This window comes from Dicentrarchus labrax, unplaced genomic scaffold, assembly GCF_905237075.1.
Source record: "Dicentrarchus labrax unplaced genomic scaffold, dlabrax2021, whole genome shotgun sequence".
NCBI classification, from domain to species: Eukaryota; Metazoa; Chordata; class Actinopteri; family Moronidae; genus Dicentrarchus; species Dicentrarchus labrax.
The window spans coordinates 298508-323339 of NW_026136724.1; the positions used below are offsets into that span (position 1 = coordinate 298508).

Consider the following 24832-nt stretch of genomic DNA (forward strand, 5'->3'; position numbering starts at 1 on the left):
CTGTGTGTTGGTGTTTCTGCCGGGTTGTCCTGATCTGCTCTCAGTGGTTGGTATCGGCTAACACAACATAAAAGGTCACTTCCTCCTGGTCCCCCAAAGTCTGAATGAGAAATCATTTATTCCTACCAAAAGGTAGTAATTCAGTAAGTTAAGACCCACCAAGACCAAACAAACCAAAGAATCCCTTTCCTTGATAAACCAGCAAACAAAATAAAACAGCAGCTCAATGCTGCAACTTCCCCCGGCTAATGAATTTCCTAGACAACTAGTCGTCACAGATTTTTGATATAACTGTATTGATTATAATGTATATCACGGGGCTGGAGTCAAACAAAGTTAAAATATAAATCTAAAGTACATTTTTCTCTGTCAGTAGATTATCAGGAGGACTGACTGTGAACTGATGTCCTGAATGTGTTTTTCAAGTTTTATAAAAAATGAATTCACAATGTAATGTTGATTCTCTCTTATTGTAATTTGTTTGAACAACATAAGTTTCTAAATGTTGGAGACCCTGACTGTACATTTATAACATCAAACATTTCTCTGTTCACATTATTGTCAACTGGACTAAAACCCAAATGTTTAACGTCCTTCAGGTCCAGTGTGTCTGTCACTGCACTACTCTCCACCGCTCATATATGTCGTTTTGGGAGTTATTGCCAATCAACCAATAATGTTTGTGTGAAAGCTGCTCAGCCGGTTTCTTTCCATTCCAACGGCTGCTTCTCTGGAAACAGTTTAAAGTGAAACTAAAGTTTTCTCCTCACAGTGTCGGCAGATTATCAGGAGGAGGAAAGTGACAACTGGCTGTGAACTGAATGTGTTTTTCAAGTGTTCGTTTAGTGAGAAGCAGACTAATGAGGACTTTGTGGTTGTTGTAGTTTTTACAGGAAGATGAAGATGTTTGTGGTGTTTGTGATCCTCGTGCACGGTAAGATAACCTTCCTCCCTCTGATCTGATCATTAGTCCAACATCATGTCTTTAATCTGTATTTCTATCATCTTCACTTCATTAGTCTGTTTAAACTCCAATAAAAACATGAAGAACATATTAAAGGCAGCATATTTTCAATGTTTGTGTAAATCATGATGAATGTAGAAGACTGTACAGTCAGACTGTCCTCAGTTCTGTTCTTCAGGATTATATCCCTGGAGGTTGTTCACATTCTTATAGCTTATATTACCAATAGTATTAATGATCCTAACACACTCATTTAAACACCATGTTGGATCAATAAAGTCAGTCTATCAGTTTGTTCTGTTATTGCTCCTGTTTGTGAGTCCGATCACAAACAGGAGCAGATTGAGGATCCAGAAGCAATAAGACCTGAAATAGGGCTGATTGAATCTCTCTGACCTCACAGTTTCCCAGCATGCCTCAGCTGTGGAGCTGTATGAGGGGGATGAGTTTGTCCTGCTGCCCTGTGAGTTTCAAACTTTTGAACTGGACAACCCCTCAGTGGTGTGGAGCCGCTACGATCTCAATCCTCCAACCGTCCACCAGCGTCAGCAGGAAGGTGATGAACTTAAAGACCAAAACCAGCTTTACAGCGGCCGAACATCCATGATGGCTGACGCTCTGGAAACTGGAGACCTCAGCCTCAATCTGACAAAACTCTGCCTCTCTGACAGCGGCACCTACACCTGCACCGTCAGAGCATTAGGAGGACAACAGAGAGTGAGAGACATACAGCTGCAGGTCAAAGGTCAGCAACAAACCCTAAAACCTACTGTAGATACAGTTCAGAGTTCACACATAATTTTTCCATTGATTGCAGCCATTTTGCGACACAGTAATCAAGTAGAGACCTAATTCATTGATATATTTCAATATCGTTATAGTTTACTGTGATGTGCTACAATGCCAAGTGGCTCATGCCAGTAAGAAAGCCAATGTGCATAGTAGCCATGACAATGGAACTCGTTGACATGCCTTAGTTATGACTTTATGTCCAAACTAGCAATGCCCCAAGCTATGTGGTGCAATCATTTTAGTTACAAACTAACTAATAGTTACTGAACTTCTAATGTCAACTTTACACCATAACTTATCTGATGCTATTCAATCTAGAGGTCAGTACTGTAGATACAGGTCAGAGGTCAGAAATCATATTATTTCTGTTTCTGTTTCCACAGAACGATTTCCATCCTGGGCCACAGCTCTCCTGGTTCTCCTAGCTCTTGGTCTTATTGTTTCTGGGATGCTTTTAGTGCATTTCCGGCAGTATTTTATGTCAGGTATGTCACTGCTACACAACCCATAATGCCAATGGTTATCATCTTTTACTATACTAACTCCTTAACTGTTGAGGCAGGGGTCTGGGATTATAAAATAAGGATGGGACAGTGAGGTATTGTTACCGCCAGAGTTCCTGCTGCTGTTTGTGCAGTTAATGTTATGGTTTGTTGTCCTCTCAGTCTACCAGGTGGAGGTGGATTCAGGGGTGGAGTCTGTCCTGCTGCCCTGCAAAACCACAGTTCACCTGCCTGAGGACGTCACAGTGGAGTGGACGGACAGTGACAACTGGAAGGTCCATGTGTATCAGAATGGCCCTGATCAGCCTGAAGAACAGATCCAGGATTACAGAGACCGAACAGAGATGAAGAGAAACCTGCTGGAACCTGGAGACCTCAGTCTGACCCTGAAATACCCCACAGACAGAGACAGTAACACCTACACCTGCATTGTCTACAACGGGGAGAGAAAGATCCTGATGAAGAAGCAAGTGGAGCTCCAGGTCAGAGGTCAGTGCTGTAGATACAGGTCAAAGGTTATTTTTTTACTACCTTATATATTTTCTTTTTTTATGCTTTATGATATACACTTTGAATTGACTTTCTATATGAAGCACCTTTAAGTTTAATATATATATATTTTAAACTTGCCTTCATACCTGCCTAAAGCATTCCTACAGGCAGCAGATAACATTTCCAAAACAAAAGACAGACATCAGGTGTGACTGTGTGTCCTCTCAGTCTACCAGGTGGAGGTGGATTCAAGGGTGGAGTCTGTCCTGCTGCCCTGCAAAACCACAGTTCACCTGCCTGAGGACGTCACAGTGGAGTGGACGGACAGAAATGTCAGGAAGGTCCATGTGTATCAGAACGGCTCTGATCAGCCTGACGAACAGTACAGTCGTTACAGAGCCCGAACAGAGATGAAGAAAGACCTGAAACCTGGAGACCTCGGTCTGACCCTGAAATACCCCACAGACACAGACAATGACACCTACACCTGCACCGTCTACAGGGAGAGAAAGATCCTGATGAAGAAACAAGTGAAGCTCTGGGTCAGAGGTCAGTGCTGTAGATACAGGTCAGAGTTCAGTCCAGAATTAATGATCAATTCATTCAAAATGATCAAAGATAATGATAAATAATAATATTTGTTCGATCAGTGTTTTGATGTTGAACATGTGTTTGAAATGCTGTGTGGAACTAAGATTCATTCACTGTTACATTTGAGCAACAGACAGCAGTTCAACACTGAGATGAGACATTACTGTGAAGCAGCACATGGACAGAAAATCACAACATGTCCAACAGCTTGAAAACCTGCTTTTAGTTCCTATATTTCTGTCCCCTGTTACCTGCTGCTCTCATCTGGTTCTGTCCTTCAGGGTTCTCTACAACTTTGTAATCAGTCAATAAAGTTATTACAAACTGCTGCTGCTGTCTGTACAGCTGATGTTGGGGTTTGTTGTTCTCTCAGTCTGTCAGGTGGAGGTGGAGGAGGGGGCGGAGTCTGTCCAACTGCCCTTTAAGACCACAGCTAACCTGCCTGAGAAGGCTAGAGTGGAGTGGAGCCGCTATGAACCCGAACCCATGATGATGGTCCATGTGTCTCAGAACAGTTCTGACCGGCCAGAAAAACAGAACCTATATTACAAAGATCAAACAGAGATGAAGGAAGACCTGCTGAAAACTGGAGACCTCAGTCTGACCCTGAAATCCCCCAAAGAGAGAGACACAGGAAGATACTGCTGCATTCTTGACAACAAGGACATCACTAGACAGAAAACAGTGCAACTCAATGTCAGAGGTCAGTGTGAAGATACAGATCAGAGAATAGTGCTGTAGATACAGGTCAGAGGTCAGTACTGTAGATACAGGTCAGAGATTAGTGCTGTAGATACAGGTCATTGGTCAGTACTGTAGATACAGGTCAGAGGTCAGTACTGTAGATACAGGTCAGAGATTAGTGCTGTAGATACAGGTCAGAGGTCAGTGCTGTAGATACAGGTCAGAGGTCAGCTGTCTCTGTGTCTGTCTGTGTCTGACTGTCCTCTGTCTCCTCTGCAGGGAGATACAGGTCAGAGATTAGTGCTGTAGATACAGGTCAGAGGTCAGTGCTGTAGATACAGGTCAGAGGTCAGCTGTCTCTGTGTCTGTCTGTGTCTGACTGTCCTCTGTCTCCTCTGCAGGGAGAACCAGGAACAGAAGCAGCTCCATTGATCCAACTCCTCTGATGGCTGATCGATCTGTTTGATTGGTCTGTTGATCAATCTTTGATTATTGATCTGATCTGACTTTGGATCAGTGAGAAAATGGAGGTGAAGAAGCTGATGGACGACAGATGAAGACAGGAGGACGCTCTGACTCCATCCGCTAACTATCTCACACAGTCTACACCCTCACTTCAGTTTTTATTTCTCCTCTTGTTATCCGGAGCTGCAGTGATGGAAGAAGAGATTAAAAACATCAGTTCAAAGACACTTTATTGAAACTGCAGCTTTAATCTTCATCATCATGTATTAAGTGTCAGAAAGTGTTAAAATCTGTTTTCGAACCAGAGTGACACCCGAAAATCTATCTGTATTGATCTTTATTACATGTTACCTTCATGTGTACTTTGGTCCTTGTCAGGATCCTGAAGATGTTATTGTTTTAGTTTAGTTATTTCCTTATGTCTCTTGTGAAACTTCCTGCGTCTGTTTTCCGGCCAGTTTTGAATATCTGCCTCGCAACAAAGTCCCTGTGTTGAAATAAAATCATTGAACTGTAGCAGTTCTGCCTCAAGCAGTCTTACAATCTCTTTGTGTTGCTGAGCTTGCACAATATGGACGGTATACGTTAATGAATTATTACAATACATTAAACATGTGTCACCACAGACGCTCCTCAATATTCAAGGATTCAGGGTTCTTTTTCTGTCACTTACAGCGATATATAGTTACTTTATGAAAATAAGAAATACTATTACTAATTTATTTATTACTTTAATGGTTACAAACGTAAAATAAATAAAATCCAAAGCAGATGTTACAACAGATGTGCTACAACAGCGCCATCTTGGCTCCTCCTCCTTGTTAATAAATGTTATTATTATTATTAATAATCAAAATATTATTATAGTTGTTTTTACATTTATGAAAGCAACATTTACTGCCAGATTTAAATTGAATTTATATTTAATGATGGGAGTTTCCATCAGCTCCTCGTCTCAGTGCTGATGGAAATAAATGACTTCATCCTGACGCTGATCTAACTTTAGCTCGTTTGTGAAAGAGGAAACAAACTTTTGTGAAATAGCGACATAAAACAGAAGATTTCTCACACTCGGTCCATTATTCATGTCCACACACACACACACACACACACACACACACACACACACACACAGTGGAGTGACGTCAATGCTGATTGGTCGAGGCGGTTCGGGGTGAAGGCAGTCTGTTGCCTGGAGACGAGCAGCAGCCGTGTGACAGGTTTGACTGAAGCAGCGACACAAAATACAACCTGTGTGAAAATGTTTCAGTTTGAAGTGAAACTTTCTGTCTGTTTCTGTGTGTGTGTGTTCAGTAGGAACCAATGAGCTGAAGGCCGCAGACAGGAAGTTGGATAGTATTGGCAGACGGACACAGACTGATCATCTGAACTCAGGACCCTCCACATGTCCCAGAATGCACTGGGCTCAGGTAAACAAGATAAGATGAACTACCGAAATAAGAGCAAAGAATGATCCTTTGATGGACTCCACAGTTACACTTCTGTTGACTGATTTTACAAACTACATTACCCATGAGTCTCAGCAGCACGGTCAGAACAAAACCAAACCACCGCTGCTGAATGAGTCCAAAACTGACTGAAACTGACTCAGACTAATTAAAACCGGCTTTACAACGATGTATTTGTTACATTCAGTACTTTTGGTGTTCTCCCTCAAGGACTCATGGAACCTCCTGGAACCTCCTGGAACCTCATGGAGAACCATCAGAGTCTCTTCATTAGTGTCTTCTTGCGGACGCCTGGTACTCCTCAAGGCACCCTGGAACTTTGTGGTCTAACCTGGTTCATGAGGACGTGTGTGTGTGTGTGTGTGTGTGTGTGTGTGTGTGTGTGTGTGTGTGTGTGTGTGTGTGTGTGTGCACTGTGTGGGGGGGCAGGAATGTTGTGTGCGTCACACACGCGCGCACACACACACAGGGATAATAACGTGTGTTTTTGTGATCAGTGACCTCTTTCTCTCTAATAAGGTGATTGATGAGCCATTCTTCGTGTGTGTGTGTGTGTGTGTGTGTGTGTGTGTGTGTGTGTTTTATATGCGTGGTTGATGACGTCAGAGGCTGAATGGGGGGCGGGGTTTGTCTGACTGGCACAAAGACGACGGGGGGTCATTAAACACACACACACACACACACACACACACACACACACACACACACACACAAACACCTATCCTTTGGACGATGTGAACCTCTGTAGCTCCGCCCCCTTCCACAGGAAATAGTTGCTAACGACGACCCAGTCACCGCGGTGACAGTTTACGAGGGGGCGTGATGACCGAGGTCAGGGGTCATGAGGGTCTGAGAGACAGAGAGAGAGAGAGAGAGAGAGAGAGAGAGATACAGAGACAGACAGAGACAGACAGAGAGAGACAGAGAGAGGAGAAGTATTAACAGTATTAGAGTGTATTTAGATATCTTTGGTTCATCTGTAATGATTCAACATGAGTCTGAGATGGTTAACAGTTGCATTAATTACTGCGAGTATTGATCCACTGTGAAATAATGAGCAGGTGTGGAGGTCAGAGCAGTGACACTCTAAAACCACATTTTAATAAAAGTAAGTAAGTTACATAAATTAATCCAAATTGTTGAAGCAATTCAGTTGTTTTGAGTATTTTAAGTTCAGTTATATATCCTTATAAAAGTGTTAACATTATAATGCTGTATAGCTTACCATTTATCCAAATAATTCTCAATGATCCTCCAAAATGTAAAGATTTGATGTTTGAACAAACACAGAAAATCAATTAGCAACCCTTGGATAATTAATTCATTACAAATTGTTTTTATGGTACATCAGTGGTTTTGAGAGATAATGTTATAATTTGTAAATGATTTTGTATAATTTTAGTAAATTCAACATTTATATAAAGAAGACACACATTAAGTTTGTAAAGTTAGTTAAAGTGTAACTTCAGTTAATTGGATGTTATTGGTACAATTAACTTAATTGAAGTTACCTCAACTTTAAGTACTTGAGTTACTTCTCTTCAAACCAAATATGTTTTCAAGCATAAATTATTTGAGCAGTTTAAGGCAATCGGTTTCGTCAGTTTGAGTTGGACTCAAACATTATAGGAGCTGACGTGTCAATAACAATAACAATAACAGGAGGATAATCAACATTAAGTATCTCTTCATTTCCAAAACCTGAGTATAAAAGAGCCAAACTGAGGGTCTTCCTTCAAGGGCTCCAGGAAGTTGTTCAACCTCTCTGGAACCTCCTCAAGGACCATCTGAGCCTCCTTGCTGACTTCTGATAACTTCTTCAAGGCCTTTAAACCCATCAAGGACACTACAGGACACTAGGAACCTATTCAGCCAGTCCTCTAACCTCCTCAAGAACTCTTGAAACCTGTTAAGGTATCTTGTATCCTGTTCAAGGACCATTTAAGCCTCCTCACATACATCTGATACTTTCTAAGGAACCCTGGAACCCATGAGGAACTGCAGGAACCTCATCATTGACTCCAGAAACCTCCTCAAGGACCATTTGAGGGTCCTCAGTGACTTCCGGTACCTTTGCAGAACCTAGAACTCCATCAAAGAACCTCTTTATTGACCCTGGAAACCATTTAGAGGACTTATGGACTTGTAAAACCCCCCAACAACACCCAGAACATCATTAAGGACTATTTTAGCATCCTCAAGTACCTTTGGAAGGACTAGATCCTGGGACCTCTTCAATGACCAGGTGAGCCTCCTCACTGACTTCTGATACCTTCTCAATGGGCCTAAAACCCGTTAAGAACACCAGCAACCTCTGACCATTTAAGCCTCCTCACATACATCTGATATTTTCTGAGGAACCCTGGAACCCCTGAGGAACTGCAGGAACCTCATCAAGGACTCCAGAAACCTCCTCAAGGACCATTTTAGTCTCCTCACAGATCTCCTTCTTCTCAGGACCTTATAACCCCTTGAGGGTTCCAGGCTCAGCAGTCTGAACAATGACTGGAACCTCCTCATGATTAAAAAGCGATTTTTTATTTGTGATTTTCTTTCCATTAACCTTTATGTCTGATTGTTGTTTCACTGTCACACTATCTTTGTCTGTCCATCCACTGTGTGTGTGTGTGTGTGTGTGTGTGTGTGTGTGTGTGTGTGTGTGTGTGAGACCCATCGTCAGGGGTAACAGCGGTAAGAATGTGTGACATCACAGCTGTGAGTCGTATATAAGCCGGCGTCTGTGGTCTGCGGGTAGATCACCGACCCGTCCTGACACTGAGACAGGACAGACACAAACACATCAAACTTTATTCAAAAACTCTTTTACGACGTCACCTGAGACCAATAATCAATTATTTTTATTGAAGAAAAACTTTGCTGACAGAAAACTTTGAGAAGTTGAAATTACTGACCGACGACCAGCAGAACCTTTTGGATTTTGTTGGGATTTTTGTTTTAAATTTAATTTTTTTTGTTGGATTATTCTCTTCGTCTCTCTGTGTCAGTAAGTTGTTCTGCTTTAATATCTTGTACTTTACTTGTCTTTAATACGGCTGCTGGAGGAAGAGATCAATAAAGTTTAACATGATTTCATCTGATCTCTGCAACCTCATCAGGTCATCTAATCAAATATAAATAGATCTCATCTAACCCTGTTATTAATAGATGTATTATTATCTTATTTTAAAATGTTAAACATAATCTCATATAATTTCACCTCAACTGGATTAAATGTAAAAATCTAATATTACCTCTAATTTAATCTAGTCTACTACATTTAAAAAATCGAATGTAAAACGTTTTTAATCTAATTTAATTTTTATAACTCTAATCTAATGTAACATGATATAATATAATATAATGAAACATTTTGAATCCAGTTTAAATGTATCAGATCAGATTTTGTATTTCTGTATTTTTTGTATGACATAATCTAATCTAAAGCAATAACAAAATAATGTAATCCAATGTAGATAAAATAATCTAATGGTCTAAAAAAAAAATAGCAGAAGCTCAAGAAATTAAGGAAATGTATTTTTAATTATACAAAATAAAATATAATGAAAGTCTGTAGTTCCTTCATGCTGCTCACAGAAAAATTAAAAAGTCACAAATGTATATAATAACACATATATGAAATGTGAAATGAGTTATTTATATCCTTATATACAGGAAATAATTCTGCAGCTCATCTTTTGCGTCTTGTTGAATGTAAACAGCAGCAACAACACAGTGATGATAATCTGGTTTCATCTTCCCATAAAAACAAACAGTGTCCATACAGTTGGACTGCATTTGAGCACCAAACATCATCAATGTAAACAACGAGTCCGCCTCCTCTCATTCTCTCTGTCGGAGAGGAACTCGGCCCAGGATCCAGGATGTTGATGGAGTCTCTGTAACGATGTGACCTAACAGTCTCTGATTTCCCGTTGTTTTAGTTCCTTAAGTCCAGACTGGACATTAGTCCAAGCTGGACCAGTCTGGCTCCTATCGGGTCTCTACCTCTCCTCCTGGGGCTGATCTGGCTCAATGTCTGCTGCTCTTGAATCCAAACCGCAAACTTCCTCTTCTGATGGCTGCAGACTGTTTCTGTCAGAGGAAATCTGTTCAGCAATAAATCCGAAATCAGATTAAAACAAAAACAAAGCTAATATGCCGGTTGCTGTGTCTGGCTTTAAAATCAATCATCCAATGATGTTACAGCAATAAAGCAAAAAGATACAGATTAAAACAAAAATGTAGCAGGTTTTGAAGGAGCTACTGACCGTCATGGATGTATAAAGAGGACTGGATACAGCGATGGAGACGGCGCTCCGTTCATTCCTATGGAAGCTGCTCAGTGGACCATGAAGCCAAAAAAACCCACTACCTGCTGTAAAATTCCCCAGATGAATATATACTACAGACATCCGCTGGCTGAGCTGCTAACTTTCTGTTTAGCCCTCCGTTAACTTGAAGATAGAAAGATAAAAAGATTTAATCTTGTAAATCTTCAAGACTTTAAAAATGTTATCGGACTGAATTGCTCACGTTCTGATAGTGGTCTAAAAATATAAACCTAGATAAAAGGTCTTTTTGGGTCAGTGTGCATCACGTCACGACACCATCGCTGTAATTACATGGTTTGGGCTTCTTCCGGCACTGCTGGGTGTAAAGCCTTATGGTTAAAGGATATATGAGGCGGTGATGCAGCCAGTCTGGATACAGGTGCACCTGCAGCATATGTGGAAGATCTGAGTAATTTTGTACAACTCAAACTTTTTTGGCTTCATTTACCATCACATCGCATTCATAGGAACATACAGAGCCCGTCTACATCGCTGTATCCAGTTCTCTTTATACATCCATGACTTGACATTTCTTTTAAAATGGTGGCCTGTGAGGAAAAAGCCTTTCGAGCTTTAAGAAAACATGGCAGCTCAAAGTTCTCCTCTGTTCTCCTCCTCCTCCTCCTCCTCCTCCTCCTCTCCTGTCTTTAAAGTGATCTTTTAATGATTAGTTGTCAACATGGACGAGACAGGAAGTCCTCATCATGTGTTTGATTGACTCAAAGTAACGGCCTGTTGCTTCCAGGTATCCATCAGTGTGTATGACTGTATCATCTGCGTACATCTGATGATTCAGGAAGGTCGTTTATGAATAGACTAAAGAGCACCGGACCCAACACTGATCCCTGTGGGATTCCTGTTTTACTCTTCAAAAGAGAGGGTTTTTGTTCTTCTGACTCCAAAGTTTGACTTCACATCTGCTGAGAAGGATCAGTTTGGTTGAAAGCTCCAGAACAGCTTCAGTGAGACTTAGTTACCGTGTCAAAAGTCAGTTTACTCCTGCAACCAGCAGGAGGCGCTGCAGTCTGACACAGCTCAGCCTATCAGAACACCCTCCAGCCAATGAGAATGCAGTATTATCTGTTGCCATGGCGACGTGTCATTTATTGAATCTTATTTTATTCATTTTTCCTCCAAACAAAGATGGCTACTTCGTCCTCCTCCTCTTTCGTTCCTCTCCTCCTCCTCTTCCTCACCGTCGCCGTGGAGTCGAGACCTTCACCTCAACGAGACGACACAAAGGTCTGTGGAGACCATCTTCATCATTTATGTCATCGTCATTATCATCGTCATCATCGTCATCATCGTTTGTTGTGATCATCGCAGCCGTTATCGTCTTCATTTTTGTTGTTGCTTCCTCATCATCATCATCTCCAAGCTCACCCCGATCTTCATCGTTTTTCTCATCTTGGTCGTCATCATCTTCACCTTCCTCCACTTTATCTTCTTCATCTTCTCTTTGAGTTATATTAGTTCCAGGTATTTTATGTCCTTAGCTCATCTTCATCCTCATCCTTTTTCTTCCTCCTCACCTGTTTTTAGTGTATTTTTCATTTAAGTTGAGCTGGACAGACTCACTGAGAATGAGCTGTCAATCACAAGGTAGCCCCGCCCTAAAGCATACCCTGCTTTATGGTCTGTTTTACTCTAAATGGGACCATCAGTTACTAAATGAACATCATGCTGTATGGAAGAAGACTGAAACTAGAGACTGAGACCAGAAACTCATCAGAAAACTGTTTACTGAGCTCATTAATCAACTGAGAAGTCGGCTCATTTCTACATTAGAGTGAATGGGATCAGTTTATTTTGCAGCCAGTGGAGCTGCCCCTGCTGGCTGTCACAGAGAATGCAGGTTTAAGACACATTATATAAACAGTCATTATATATACTGTCATTATATATACTGTCATTATATATACTGTCATTATATACACTGTCATTATATATACAGTCATTATATATACAGTCATTATATACACTGTCATTATATATACAGTCATTATATATACTGTCATTATATACTGTCATTATATACACTGTCATTATATAGTCATTATATACACTGTCATTATATACTGTCATTATATACACTGTTATTATATATACAGTCATTATATATACTGTCATTATATACTGTCATTATATAAACAGTCATTATATATACTGTCATTATATACTGTCATTATATAAACAGTCATTATATACACTGTCATTATATATACTGTCATTATATACTGTCATTATATACACTGTCATTATATACACTGTCATTATATATACTGTCATTATATACTATCATTATATAAACAGTCATTATATACACTGTCATTATATATACTGTCATTATATACTGTCATTATATACACTGTCATTATATACTATCATTATATACACTGTCATTATATACTGTCATTATATAAACAGTCATTATATACACTGTCATTATATATACTGTCATTATATATACTGTCAATATATACACTGTCATTATATAAACAGTCATTATATACACTGTCATTATACACTGTCATTATATAAACAGTCATTATATACACTGTCATTATATATACTGTCATTATATACACTGTCATTATATACTGTCATTATATTCACTGTCATTATATACACTGTCATTATATATACTGTCAATATATATACTGTCATTATATATACTGTCATTATATATATAGTCATTATATATACTGTCATTATATATACTGTCAATATATATACTGTCATTATATATACTATCAATATATATACTGTCATTATATACACTGTCATTATATATATAGTCATTATATATACTGTCATTATATATACTGTCAATATATATACTGTCATTATATATACTATCAATATATATACTGTCATTATATACACTGTCATTATATATACTGTCATTATATACACTGTCATTATATACTGTCATTATATTCACTGTCATTATATACACTGTCATTATATATACTGTCAATATATATACTGTCATTATATATACTGTCATTATATATATAGTCATTATATATACTGTCATTATATATATTGTCAATATATATACTGTCATTATATACACTGTCATTATATAAACAGTCATTATATATATAGTCATTATATATATAGTCATTATATATATAGTCATTATATATATAGTCATTATATATACTGTCAATATATATACTGTCATTATATATACTGTCATTATATACACTGTCAATATATATACTGTCATTATATACACTGTCATTATATAAACAGTCATTATATATACTGTCATTATATATACTGTCATTATATAAACAGTCATTATATACTGTCATTATATATATAGTCATTATATATACTGTCAATATATATACTGTCATTATATACACTGTCATTATATATACTGTCATTATATAAACAGTCATTATATATACTGTCATTATATAAACTGTCATTATATATATAGTCATTATATATACTGTCATTATATATACTGTCATTATATAAACTGTCATTATATAGTCATTATATATATAGTCATTATATATACTGTCATTATATATACTGTCATTATATACACTGTCATTATATAGTCATTATATATATAGTCATTATATATACTGTCAATATATATACTGTCAATATATATACTGTCATTATATACACTGTCAATATATATACTGTCATTATATACACTGTCATTATATAAACAGTCATTATATATACTGTCATTATATATACTGTCATTATATAAACAGTCATTATATACTGTCATTATATATATAGTCATTATATATACTGTCAATATATATACTGTCATTATATACACTGTCATTATATATACTGTCATTATATAAACAGTCATTATATACACTGTCATTATATAAACAGTCATTATATATACTGTCATTATATATACTGTCATTATATAAACAGTCATTATATACTGTCATTATATATATAGTCATTATATATACTGTCAATATATATACTGTCATTATATACACTGTCATTATATAAACAGTCATTATATAAACAGTCATTATATATACTGTCATTATATAAACTGTCATTATATATATAGTCATTATATATACTGTCAATATATATACTGTCATTATATACACTGTCATTATATAAACAGTCATTATATACACTGTCAATATATATACTGTCATTATATACACTGTCATTATATATACTGTCATTATATAAACAGTCATTATATATACTGTCATTATATAAACTGTCATTATATATATAGTCATTATATATACTGTCATTATATATACTGTCATTATATAAACTGTCATTATATAGTCATTATATATATAGTCATTATATACACTGTCAATATATATACTGTCATTATATAAACTGTCATTATATAGTCATTATATATATAGTCATTATATACACTGTCAATATATAAACAGTCATTATATAAACAGTCATTATATATACTGTCATTATATACACTGTCAATATATAAACAGTCATTATATAAACAGTCATTATATATACTGTCATTATATAAACTGTCATTATATATATAGTCAATCCTTCGTCTCCATTCTGGTAGGTCAGATATCGTATTTCGATAAAGAATCTTAAAATGTAGAAAGCATTGATCACGTGTTCTTCGTCATGTATGATCACAATCTGCTGTGTTCTGGATGTAAAATGATGAATTGATTAATTAATTAATATTAGACCTCCTGTTTCCTCAGGTCTTACACTCTCTGTTCGGCTCTCGTCTCTCCTCGCTCATCTTGGCCCCGCCCTTCTCCGATGACATCGCAGAGGGCTCAGCCGGGCACCCCGACCCCTCCTCCTCCTCCTCCTCCCCTCCCTCCTCATTGGCTGCGGGTCGTGGAGCCGCGAGGGGATTGGCTGGCCGACAGGAGGCGGTCCCACAGTTCTTCCTTGACTTCCTGCAGCGTCAGTCTAAAATGAGGAGGCGGAGCAGGAAGTCGATGGTCGGAGGGAGAGGATGCTTCGGGATGAAGATGGACCGCATCGGCTCCATCAGCGGGCTGGGATGTTAGAGACGTGTGTTACCATGGTGACAGCTCGCCGGTACAGTGGTCCTCTATGTTGCCGTGGAAACCAATCGTGACTTATTTCCTACCTGCGTTTTGTGGCTTTTTTGAACTTTGTGATGTCACAGCAGGTGACCCCAAGCTGACCCTGCGTGACCTCTGACCCCAGGGACCACCTGGTGGAGACTCCATGTTGGAACTTTACTAATGAAGGACTAATTTAAAGGAACATACAGCTGTTCTAGTGAGGTAGACACAGGTAGAGACATCCTACTAATGACCTCTGACCTCTGACCCCTGGCTACAATACAGCCAGCAGAGAGTGTGTGTGTGTGTGTGTGTGTGTGTGAGAGAGAGAGAACCAGTGTGAGAACTATATCACAGCTTTCAGGGGGCTCATATTCTGATATATTCTGATATATTCTGATGTGTTCTGATATGTTCTGATATGTTCTGATATTTTCTGATATATTCTGATATTTTCTGATATATTCTGATATTTTCTGATATATTCTGATATGAAGTTAATGATTTTGGGTTGTCACGCTTCAGTTGTGATGGAAAGTACAGAAGTATACTTTTTAAAGTGAACGTGCACAAACCATTCAACAATAATAAGTTTAAACATAATCCAAAAATAGAAATGTAAATACAGCATATTGATCAGTCAGGAACGGAAATTCAGCCCATTTTTTTATGAATTCTCTCACTTTCTGTGCAATTTGGTTGCAAAAAAATGGCTAAAAACATCTCAACATGCATCTGAATTTACTAGAAAGAAAGCAAAAAAATCCCCCAGATTTTGTGATTGTTCAGCCTTAAAATGTTTTATTAAGAGGAGCCGAGATCCTGGTGTAGTTCGCACCCTGGAGACGACCATGTGTTTAACATGCAGGTGTGTGTGTGTCTGTGTGTGTGTGTGTGTGTGTGTTTGGACCACTTGCAGTCTGACTGCAGGACGCAATACAATAAAAGAGAAAATCCACTTGGCTCATGTTGCCTTATTTCTGTCATTAATCAACATTTTTCATATTAAAATTTTATGAAAATAGATATTTCAGAGCTAAAAGCTAAAAGCTGTGATACCTTGGATCAGTGGTTCCCAATCTGAGGGTCGGACCCCCACGAGGGGTCCACAAAGCTTCACAGGGGCTCGTGAGGCCTTCTTGGTTTTAATGAGTGTAAGAAAACAAAATTTATTTCTGTGAATTAAACTAAATGAAACTGTTTATATGAGTCTGTAAAACCAGATACGTTGATTTAACCCAAACAATTGTTGAAACTGATTACACTGAAATGTTTGAGTAAAGTTAACTCAATTTTTTGTTTTGTAATTAGTAAATTTAAGTGACACAGACTTAATAAAGAACTTATGACATTATAGTGTATTATGTCTAAACTGTGATGAGCTGAACACAAGCTGTGTTATAGAATCAGGGAGAAAGAAAGAAGCTAATTAAGTAAGTTTAATAAATAAATACATAATACAGACAGAGAATTGAATCAAAAAATATCTGATCGGTATTCACAGGAAATAATCAAATCTCTGGGTTTCACTGTTTGGGTTCATTGCAGTTTATTTATTAAGGGTTTGTCAAAGTTTCACAGCGGGGTGGTAAGGTCTCCTAGAGCTTAAGGAGTGAAAGAAAATGTAAAAAATATATACAGTCAGCCTATATGTTAATATTTAATTCATTTCTCTGGAAACAAACTAAAATAAATAGTGTATATTATTATTTAAGAGTCAAGCTACTGACTGAAAAACTGCCTCGTCCTGCATTAGAAACCAACCGAAACTACTAACAACAATATTAATAACAATATTCATATTATTAATAATATTATTAATAATAACAATATTAATAACAATAAAAGCTTATAATATGATTAATAATATGAATAGCTAATAATATTAATAATAATAGGAATAGCTAATATTATTAATAATAATATTATTATTAATAATAACAATATTCATATTATTATTATTAATAATAATAATATTAATAATATTAATAACTAATAATATTATTAATAATATGAATAGCTAATACTATTAACAATAATATTACTATTAATAATAATATTAATAATATTAATAATAATATTAATAATATTAATAATAATATTAATAATATTAATAATAATATTAATAATAGCTAATACGATTAACAATAATACTATTATTAATAATAATAATATTATTAATATTACTATTAATAATAATATTAATAATATTAATAATAATAATAATAATACATATTAATATTATTATTAATAGTAATAATAATAATAATAATAACATTATTAATATTACTATTAATAATAATATTAATAATAATATTAATAATATTAATAATATTAATAATAGCTAATACGATTAACAATAATACTATTATTAATAATAATAATATTATTAATATTACTATTAATAATAATATTAATAATAATAATAATAATAATAAATATTAATATTATTATTAATAGTAATAATAATAATAATAATAATAATAATAATATTAATATTACTATTAATAATAATATTAATAATATTAATAATAATAATAATAATAATATTTAAGGCCCTTCCTTTGTGTTATTTATTATTATTATTATTTATTTGATTAACTTTGTCTGTTTATGTTTAGATGACGTATAGAAAATAGAAAATAAAGAAATGTACATAAAATTAAATTAAAGCTAACGTTTCTTTCCCGCCACTAGAGGACAGCAGGGAGCCATCTTGAGTCCCTCCCCTGTCACGTGATGAGGTCAGCCGCTCCAGTTAGCTCGTTCGGCTAGCAGCTAGCTCCCCGTTAGCTCTTGATTTGGACGCTGCCCAACAACACGGAACCGGACTCTCCTCCAGCGGGACGTTTCTCTCCGGTACCGGCGCCTCCACCCTCTGCTCTCCCACCGGTTGCCCCCGGATCTTTTTCCGTCCTCCACCCGGTCGTTAAAGCTGAACCATGTCGGCGGTGCAGCGGATGAAAGTGGCGAACGAGCGGCACAGCAAGACGATCACACAGCGGGGACACGTCCAGAAAACCTCGGTACTGAGAGCCAGGCTAGCTGCTAGCTGCTAACGGCTAACGGCTAACGGCTGCCCGTGGCTCCAGCTGCTGCCTGATGTCATACTAATGTACTAATATAATGTTTAAAATGCGGAATATTCCGGCTTTAATTGAGCTTTTTGGTTAAAACGCTAATGATGAAGGTTTGAAACCGGAAGCAGAGTTAGCGGTTAGCATTAGCATTAGCAACCTCAGTCTCACATTATTATATTGTGTTTAAATATGTTATAATATAAAATATAGAGAGAAACGCTATTATAAACTAGTGCTGTCTGTGGAATCTACCGATGGACGGAAGTGGACCGGAACCAGACTCCATTCAGAAATCTGCGGTTTTAATGTGGTTCTGCGAGTCCGCTGAGATTCAACCTGTAAATGTATTATTGTACACTTCCTGTCCACTCACCTATAGACAGTCTTCATTTCGGCACACACTCTATTTATCGATCGTTGCTCGATTGGTGATTTTCTAACATCTTTAGTGTGTCGATAAACAGTGAGTGCAGTGGGCGGAGGACGCGTTACAAACCACAGCACAAACATCTGTGTGTGTGTTTGAGTCCAGAGTCACAATGAGGACGAATATAAGAAGGGTTGAACAAAGACAGTTTCACCTTTTTCTATTTGAATTGTTGTTGTAAACATAGAGTGCAGCATTAAATGAATGAATACATTAATAAAGTGTATCTATCTGTTAAATACACAGATTAGTGAGTGGGGTTTGTCATCAGTAAGATCAGCACTGGGTGTATAACAGGCCTGTGACACTGTTACAACTCAATAAGTCTGTTCACTCACAGTCATTCTTCACTGGGTTATATCTCTCAATGTGTCATTTACTTTCTCACTTTAAATGTTTTAATGTTGTGACGTCTATGTGGTATCTCATCATTTTTATCTGCAGTCATAAACATGGAATCATTATCTAATTAGGGCTGATTATTTCAATTATTGATCGATCTGCCTGTTAGTTCTTTTTATTTTAAGATATTCATATTCTGTCGATCTTCTTATTGATTAATTGACTGATTGGTGCAACCTAATAGACCTGTGTGTGTGTGTGTGTGTGTGTGTGTCTGTGTGTGTGTGTGTGTGTGTGTGTCTCTGTGTGTGTGTGTGTGTGTGTGTGTGTGCTGTGTCTCTGTGTGTGTGTGTGTGTGTGTCTGTGTCTCTGTGTGTGTGTGTGTGTGTGTGTGTGTCTGTGTCTCTGTGTGTGTGTGTCTGTGTCTCTGTGTGTGTGTGTGTGTGTGTGTCTCTGTGTGTGTGTGTGTCTGTGTCTCTGTGTGTGTGTGTGTGTGTGTGTCTCTGTGTGTGTGTGTGTGTGTGTGTGTGTGTTTCAGCGGCCAGTAAACGAGGAAAAGTCTCCGGTGGGTCCGTGGCTGCTCGCCCTGTTCGTCTTCGTGGTTTGTGGATCAGGTGAGTATCGTCCAGAGACACAGCGCAGAGAGACACAGCGTAGAGACACAGCGCAGAGAGACACAGCGTAGAGAGACACAGCGCAGAGACACAGCGCAGAGAGACACAGCGCAGAGACACAGCGCAGAGAGACACAGCGCAGAGAGACACAGCGCAGAGAGACACAGCGTAGAGACACAGCGTAGAGACACAGCGCAGAGACACAGCGCAGAGAGACACAGCGTAGAGACACAGCGCAGAGAGACACAGCGCAGAGAGACACAGCGCAGAGACACAGCGCAGAGAGACACAGCGCAGAGAGACACAGCGTAGAGACACAGCGCAGAGAGACACAGCGTAGAGACACAGCGTAGAGACACAGCGCAGAGAGACACAGCGCAGAGAGACACAGCGCAGAGAGACACAGCGTAGAGACACAGCGCAGAGAGACACAGCGCAGAGAGACACAGCGCAGAGAGACACAGCGCAGAGAGACACAGCGCAGAGACACAGCGCAGAGAGACACAGCGCAGAGAGACACAGCGTAGAGAGACACAGCGCAGAGAGACACAGCGCAGAGAGACACAGCGCAGAGAGACACAGCGCAGAGAGACACAGCGTAGAGACACTGCGCAGAGAGACACAGCGCAGAGAGACAGCGTAGAGAGACACAGCGTAGAGAGACACAGCGCAGAGAGACACAGCGCAGAGAGACACAGCGCAGAGAGACACAGCGTAGAGACACTCTGTGCTTGAGTGTGTAGGAAAGTGTTGGGCGGCTCTGCTTCCTGTACAGCTGATCTGATCTCAGTGGTTTTTCTGCAGAACTGCTCCTTAAAAAGACTTAGTCTGTACTAGTGTTGCACGGTGCACCGATACTTCAAAAGTATCGCGATTCTCGGAAATTAAAAACGCCACGATTCCTAAATTTAATAGTATCGATACTTCTAAGAATGACCGCGTTCCAGATTTGTAAGAGACGTATTTCATGTTGGTGTGTGCAGCATGCTTCCAGTGCCTCCCCATGGACGTCTGTGTGTTTTCTCCTCATGCTGCAGCTGTCATGTGACAAACACTGTAACGAGATCGCTTTATGTGCGAGCACAAGTGATACTGTGGCTGCCGGTCCACGACTGGTAGAAAAAGATGACGCGAGGAGTGAAATATGGAAGTACTTTGCCTACCTTGCTGACAGTGAGGGCAAAGCTACCGATAAGTCCAGACCTGTTTGTCGTCAGTGCTAACGCCAAGTTGTACAAGGAGTTTAAAGACCGACAGTATGTGAAAGATAACACGACCACATTCATGCCCTTAAATAAGTCAAATGAGTAGGCTACGGTTTATTTTGCACCACCGTAGTTTGACGAGGCTATCTAGAGAAATAGTAGACTGACTATGGGCATTATGCTCATGACTAACCAACAGCCCGCCTACGGATAATTCAACATCTCTGAAAACGCAACTTTCACAGATAACGTTAATCATTTGCAAGCTGCTAAAATAAAGCATACAAACATCAGCTAAAATGATCTATAGGCTATATGATTATAATCAGAGCATGTGTATGTTTGTCAGGGATTTATTTATATTGGGTTATTACAGCATTTAAAGAGCACAGACCGCAGAGGAGGAGGTGTATTTGTGAAACGCCTTGTAAGAAATGATGGACTCAAATATAAAGTTAACCATCAAAGAAATCAGACGTTGAAGTACAGGAAACATTAGCCTATATTAATCCATATATCACAGCTTAAATAACATTAGGTTAACTCATTATTTCCTATTATTGATTATGGTAATGTTATGGTAAAGTGTTAGCTGCATATAGAGAAGCTAAGTTAGTCACAAGTTATTGTTACTATCACACATAAACTATTTAGATCCTCTCTTTTGACAAATTCATCACCATCATATTTTAAATATTTCCATTTTCTTCTGCTACAGAAAAGAAATCACAATTCTTGACTTGGTATCGGTATTGAAACAATAATTTTGGTATTGTGACAACACTAGTCTGTACACAGTCAGTAACACACACTGACTGTTTATAGTCTGTACACAGTCAGTAACACACACTGACTGTTTATAGTCTGTACACAGTCAGTAACACACACTGACTGTTTATAGTCTGTACACAGTCAGTAACACACACTGACTGTTTATAGTCTGTACACAGTCAGTGTGTTACTGACTGTCCACTGTGGCAGAGGGATTATATTTTAGCCACATAAAAATCAGAATCACAATATTTCCACAGCTTTACCTCGGCGTCAGACAGCAGCAAACGGAGGCGTCTATATCTCTCAGTGCAATCCAATCACTGTCTTTACTGACTTTACTTAAACAATTTGAGGACGGATCAATTATCAGCTGATTATGGGGAATTTCTATTATTATAAATCATCAGGATAATTAATTTACAGCCGATACATTGAATTGGAATACTTTCATTATGTCAGTTCGGGGTGTTTCCTCTAGGAAACACTGAACTCCCCTCCTGTCCCGTCCCGTCACGCCGGCAAATGTTTTACGTATGAAACAGAGCTGACACTTTGCTGCGACACAAACAAATATATTTACCGTTTTAGTGTTTCCAGATGTTTGATATCAGAACTGACAAGTTGAACGTTGTCCAATTAAAACGGACCCACCGCGGTGACGTTTTTGGTGGAGCTGTTAGTTTAACAGTCGACTTGGAAGAAAGCCAACGTTTTGACAATAAGCTCCATCAACACAACAGTATGTGGAGTTAAACTGGACCGCCCCAATAACCTCTGAATAGTTCTACTTGTTGTTAAATTGAAATGTGAGCGGCAGCCAGCAGGGGGGCATTATGTCGGCAGGATCATTTAAAAGGCAACCGTGACTACATTGTGCGTCTGCCACATTTCTGATACCGTGGCGGCAGAAATTTAACAGCGGCGGGCCGCCGCTCCAAAATCAACATAGAGGAAACACTGAGTTTATCAGTATCAGCTATGAGAATCAGGTGATTATTGGTTATTGTATCATATGAAGTAATAACATCAACCTGTATGTTTGTTTATCGGTTGTCTTTGGACAACAGGTAAAATGATGGACTACAAATCCTGTTCTCCTTTTCTTAGTGTTTTGATGCAGAAATGATCATCTCCACAATAATCCTGAGTCATGTTTCAGTATCTGTCCAAACATGGGCTGTATGAAGTTACCGAGCAGCTCTTCAACCCCTCGACTGTAATCAGTCACCACTAAACCCAACAAAGATCCAATAAAGATCCAATATGGAAATATGTATATTCAAACATATGATCTCAAACAGACTCAGCCCAGCCGTAAACTTTATGGCATTGTTTCCATGGACACAGTGAATAAACAGAGTGTAACACGCTCCATAAAGCCTTTAATCTACATCATAAACATCTGTACGCTGACTCGTTCCCGCTCTACGCTGGGAGAGTTTGAACTGACTGCATGAGCAGCAGAGCAGAGACTGTAAGAAGATTCATATAAAGTACTGACTTTACAGGATATAAAGGGTTAATCACATCACACAGTCCTACACTCAATACATCGATGCTCTCTTATAATCAATCAATAATCAATAATCCCTTCTCATTGTGTGTGTTGCAGCCATCTTCCAGATCATCCAGAGCATCAGGCAGGGCATGTGATCACCTTTGACCCCGGAGCTGAGCCTGTCACATGAGGAGGAGGAGGATGGGCGGGGCCACGCTGCCATCATGACCCCGCCTACCACACACACACACACACACACACACACGCACACACACACACACACACACACACACACACACACACACACACTTGTTCCTGTGGAGTTTAAATCTGAGCTGGTTTTCTTCCCACTGTAACCCAACCCCTCTCTCTCTCTCTCTCTCTCTCTCTCTGTCCTATGTCTCTCTCTCTCTCTGTTTTTTTTTTACTTCCTCCCTCGTTGATGAAGCCGATCAGATATTGGTTATTGATTGCTTGTCAGATGAAGTCTTAACTCTCCTTCCTGTCGCTCTGACGCAGTCGTCCAGCTGCTTTTTATTGTCGCTCTGAAGCGTCGCCGTCTGCCGCCGTCTGACTGAAGCTCTGACATCACACTTTAACCTCCAATCAGCCGCCAGCTTCACTTCCTTCCTCACCGGGAGGCTCCTGATGTGTCCGTCACTCCCAATATATTAGAAATACTCAACTCATAAACAATCACTGAGAGGGAAACGGATCCCGTCTGTCCTGGTTGGCGTTAAGCGGCCGACACTTCCTGTGAATATTTCACATTAAGTCTTCCAGCCTGCCTGTTCACCAGTACGCCTTTAATGTGAAATCCTTACAGGAAGTGTCGCAGCAGCGTAACGTCCATCAGGAGGAACTGGAGTCTGTACGGATCGACGTACCGCTGCTGTCGGCACTTCCTGTGAATATTTCACAATAAAAGCCTACCAATAACTGGCAGGCTTTTAATGTGAAAACTGTTAAGCTGCCAGTGCGGATAGCATACAAAGCACTTCTAGTGTAAGTGATGAATATATTTATTAAAGTAGAATAAAGTGTGAGAGAGCTGATCCCACTGCAGACTGTCAGCAGCTGCAACACAAAGCAGGACGTCCTTCAACCGGTGATCAGTGTAAATACAGTTCGTTTCAATTCAGTGTTCTTTGTGTTTGGGTTTAAGTTTACAAGACGTCTGCAGTGATTGAAGGATGCATCACAACAATGTGGAACCTTTTTAACAAGTAGAAACAAACTTTATTTTGTATTGGAGCGAACGCTGCAGTTTGCTTCCTGGAGCTGAGGAAGAAACTGAGGCTGACTCGAACCGGTTTGAATAAAAGCAGTGAAGTTTAATCTGCGTCTTCGTCCGTTGCTTCGCTCAGACTGCGGCTGTCCACCAACGCTTCCGCCGCCGTCGGTCGGTGTGAGGAGAGCGGTAACGTGCTGGTTTTTAAAGCAGAGCTCGGGTCAGTCTCTGGGAAGGTGAAGAGCTCCTCCTGCTGGACGACGCGCTCCGCTTTTATACAAAATAAACCACAGATATTTTTCTCTAAATGCCT

At 38.8% G+C, this 24832-nt stretch overlaps 3 protein-coding genes across 3 annotated transcripts; all 3 read left to right on the forward strand.

The window, feature by feature from the left end:
• The first annotated feature begins 130 nt into the window (after positions 1 to 130).
• LOC127358985 (uncharacterized) lies at positions 131 to 5007 on the forward strand. The gene is made up of 7 exons (XM_051392605.1): positions 131 to 934; positions 1368 to 1709; positions 2140 to 2241; positions 2422 to 2748; positions 2980 to 3300; positions 3716 to 4045; positions 4428 to 5007. The coding sequence occupies exons 1-7, from the start codon at positions 898 to 900 to the stop codon at positions 4490 to 4492; spliced, it is 1524 nt and encodes a 507-aa protein (XP_051248565.1). The 5' UTR covers positions 131 to 897; the 3' UTR covers positions 4493 to 5007.
• A 3705-nt stretch (positions 5008 to 8712) lies between these two features.
• nppcl2 (natriuretic peptide C-like 2) lies at positions 8713 to 16311 on the forward strand. Its single transcript, XM_051392628.1, has 3 exons — positions 8713 to 8964; positions 11435 to 11533; positions 15010 to 16311. The coding sequence occupies exons 2-3, from the start codon at positions 11435 to 11437 to the stop codon at positions 15325 to 15327; spliced, it is 417 nt and encodes a 138-aa protein (XP_051248588.1). The 5' UTR covers positions 8713 to 8964; the 3' UTR covers positions 15328 to 16311.
• A 1785-nt stretch (positions 16312 to 18096) lies between these two features.
• zgc:85858 (uncharacterized protein LOC405879 homolog) lies at positions 18097 to 24827 on the forward strand. The gene is made up of 3 exons (XM_051392629.1): positions 18097 to 18374; positions 19736 to 19811; positions 23403 to 24827. Exons 1-3 carry the CDS (start codon positions 18291 to 18293, stop codon positions 23441 to 23443), a joined length of 201 nt encoding a protein of 66 aa, XP_051248589.1. The 5' UTR covers positions 18097 to 18290; the 3' UTR covers positions 23444 to 24827.
• Positions 24828 to 24832: the final 5 nt, after the last annotated feature.

Excerpts from the sequence above, each read along its gene's own strand:
- LOC127358985 (XM_051392605.1), top strand. The coding sequence starts at position 898 with ATGAAGATGTTTGTGGTGTTTGTGATCCTCGTGCACG. Across the intron at positions 935-1,367 it reads GTTTGTGATCCTCGTGCACG|TTTCCCAGCATGCCTCAGCT; the intron begins GTAAGATAACCT and ends CTGACCTCACAG. Across the intron at positions 1,710-2,139 it reads CATACAGCTGCAGGTCAAAG|AACGATTTCCATCCTGGGCC; the intron begins GTCAGCAACAAA and ends CTGTTTCCACAG.
- nppcl2 (XM_051392628.1), top strand. The coding sequence starts at position 11,435 with ATGGCTACTTCGTCCTCCTCCTCTTTCGTTCCTCTCCTCCTCCTCTTC. Across the intron at positions 11,534-15,009 it reads CTCAACGAGACGACACAAAG|GTCTTACACTCTCTGTTCGG; the intron begins GTCTGTGGAGAC and ends CTGTTTCCTCAG.
- zgc:85858 (XM_051392629.1), top strand. The coding sequence starts at position 18,291 with ATGTCGGCGGTGCAGCGGATGAAAGTGGCGAACGAGCGGCACAGCAAG. Across the intron at positions 18,375-19,735 it reads GACACGTCCAGAAAACCTCG|CGGCCAGTAAACGAGGAAAA; the intron begins GTACTGAGAGCC and ends TGTGTGTTTCAG. Across the intron at positions 19,812-23,402 it reads CTTCGTGGTTTGTGGATCAG|CCATCTTCCAGATCATCCAG; the intron begins GTGAGTATCGTC and ends TGTGTGTTGCAG.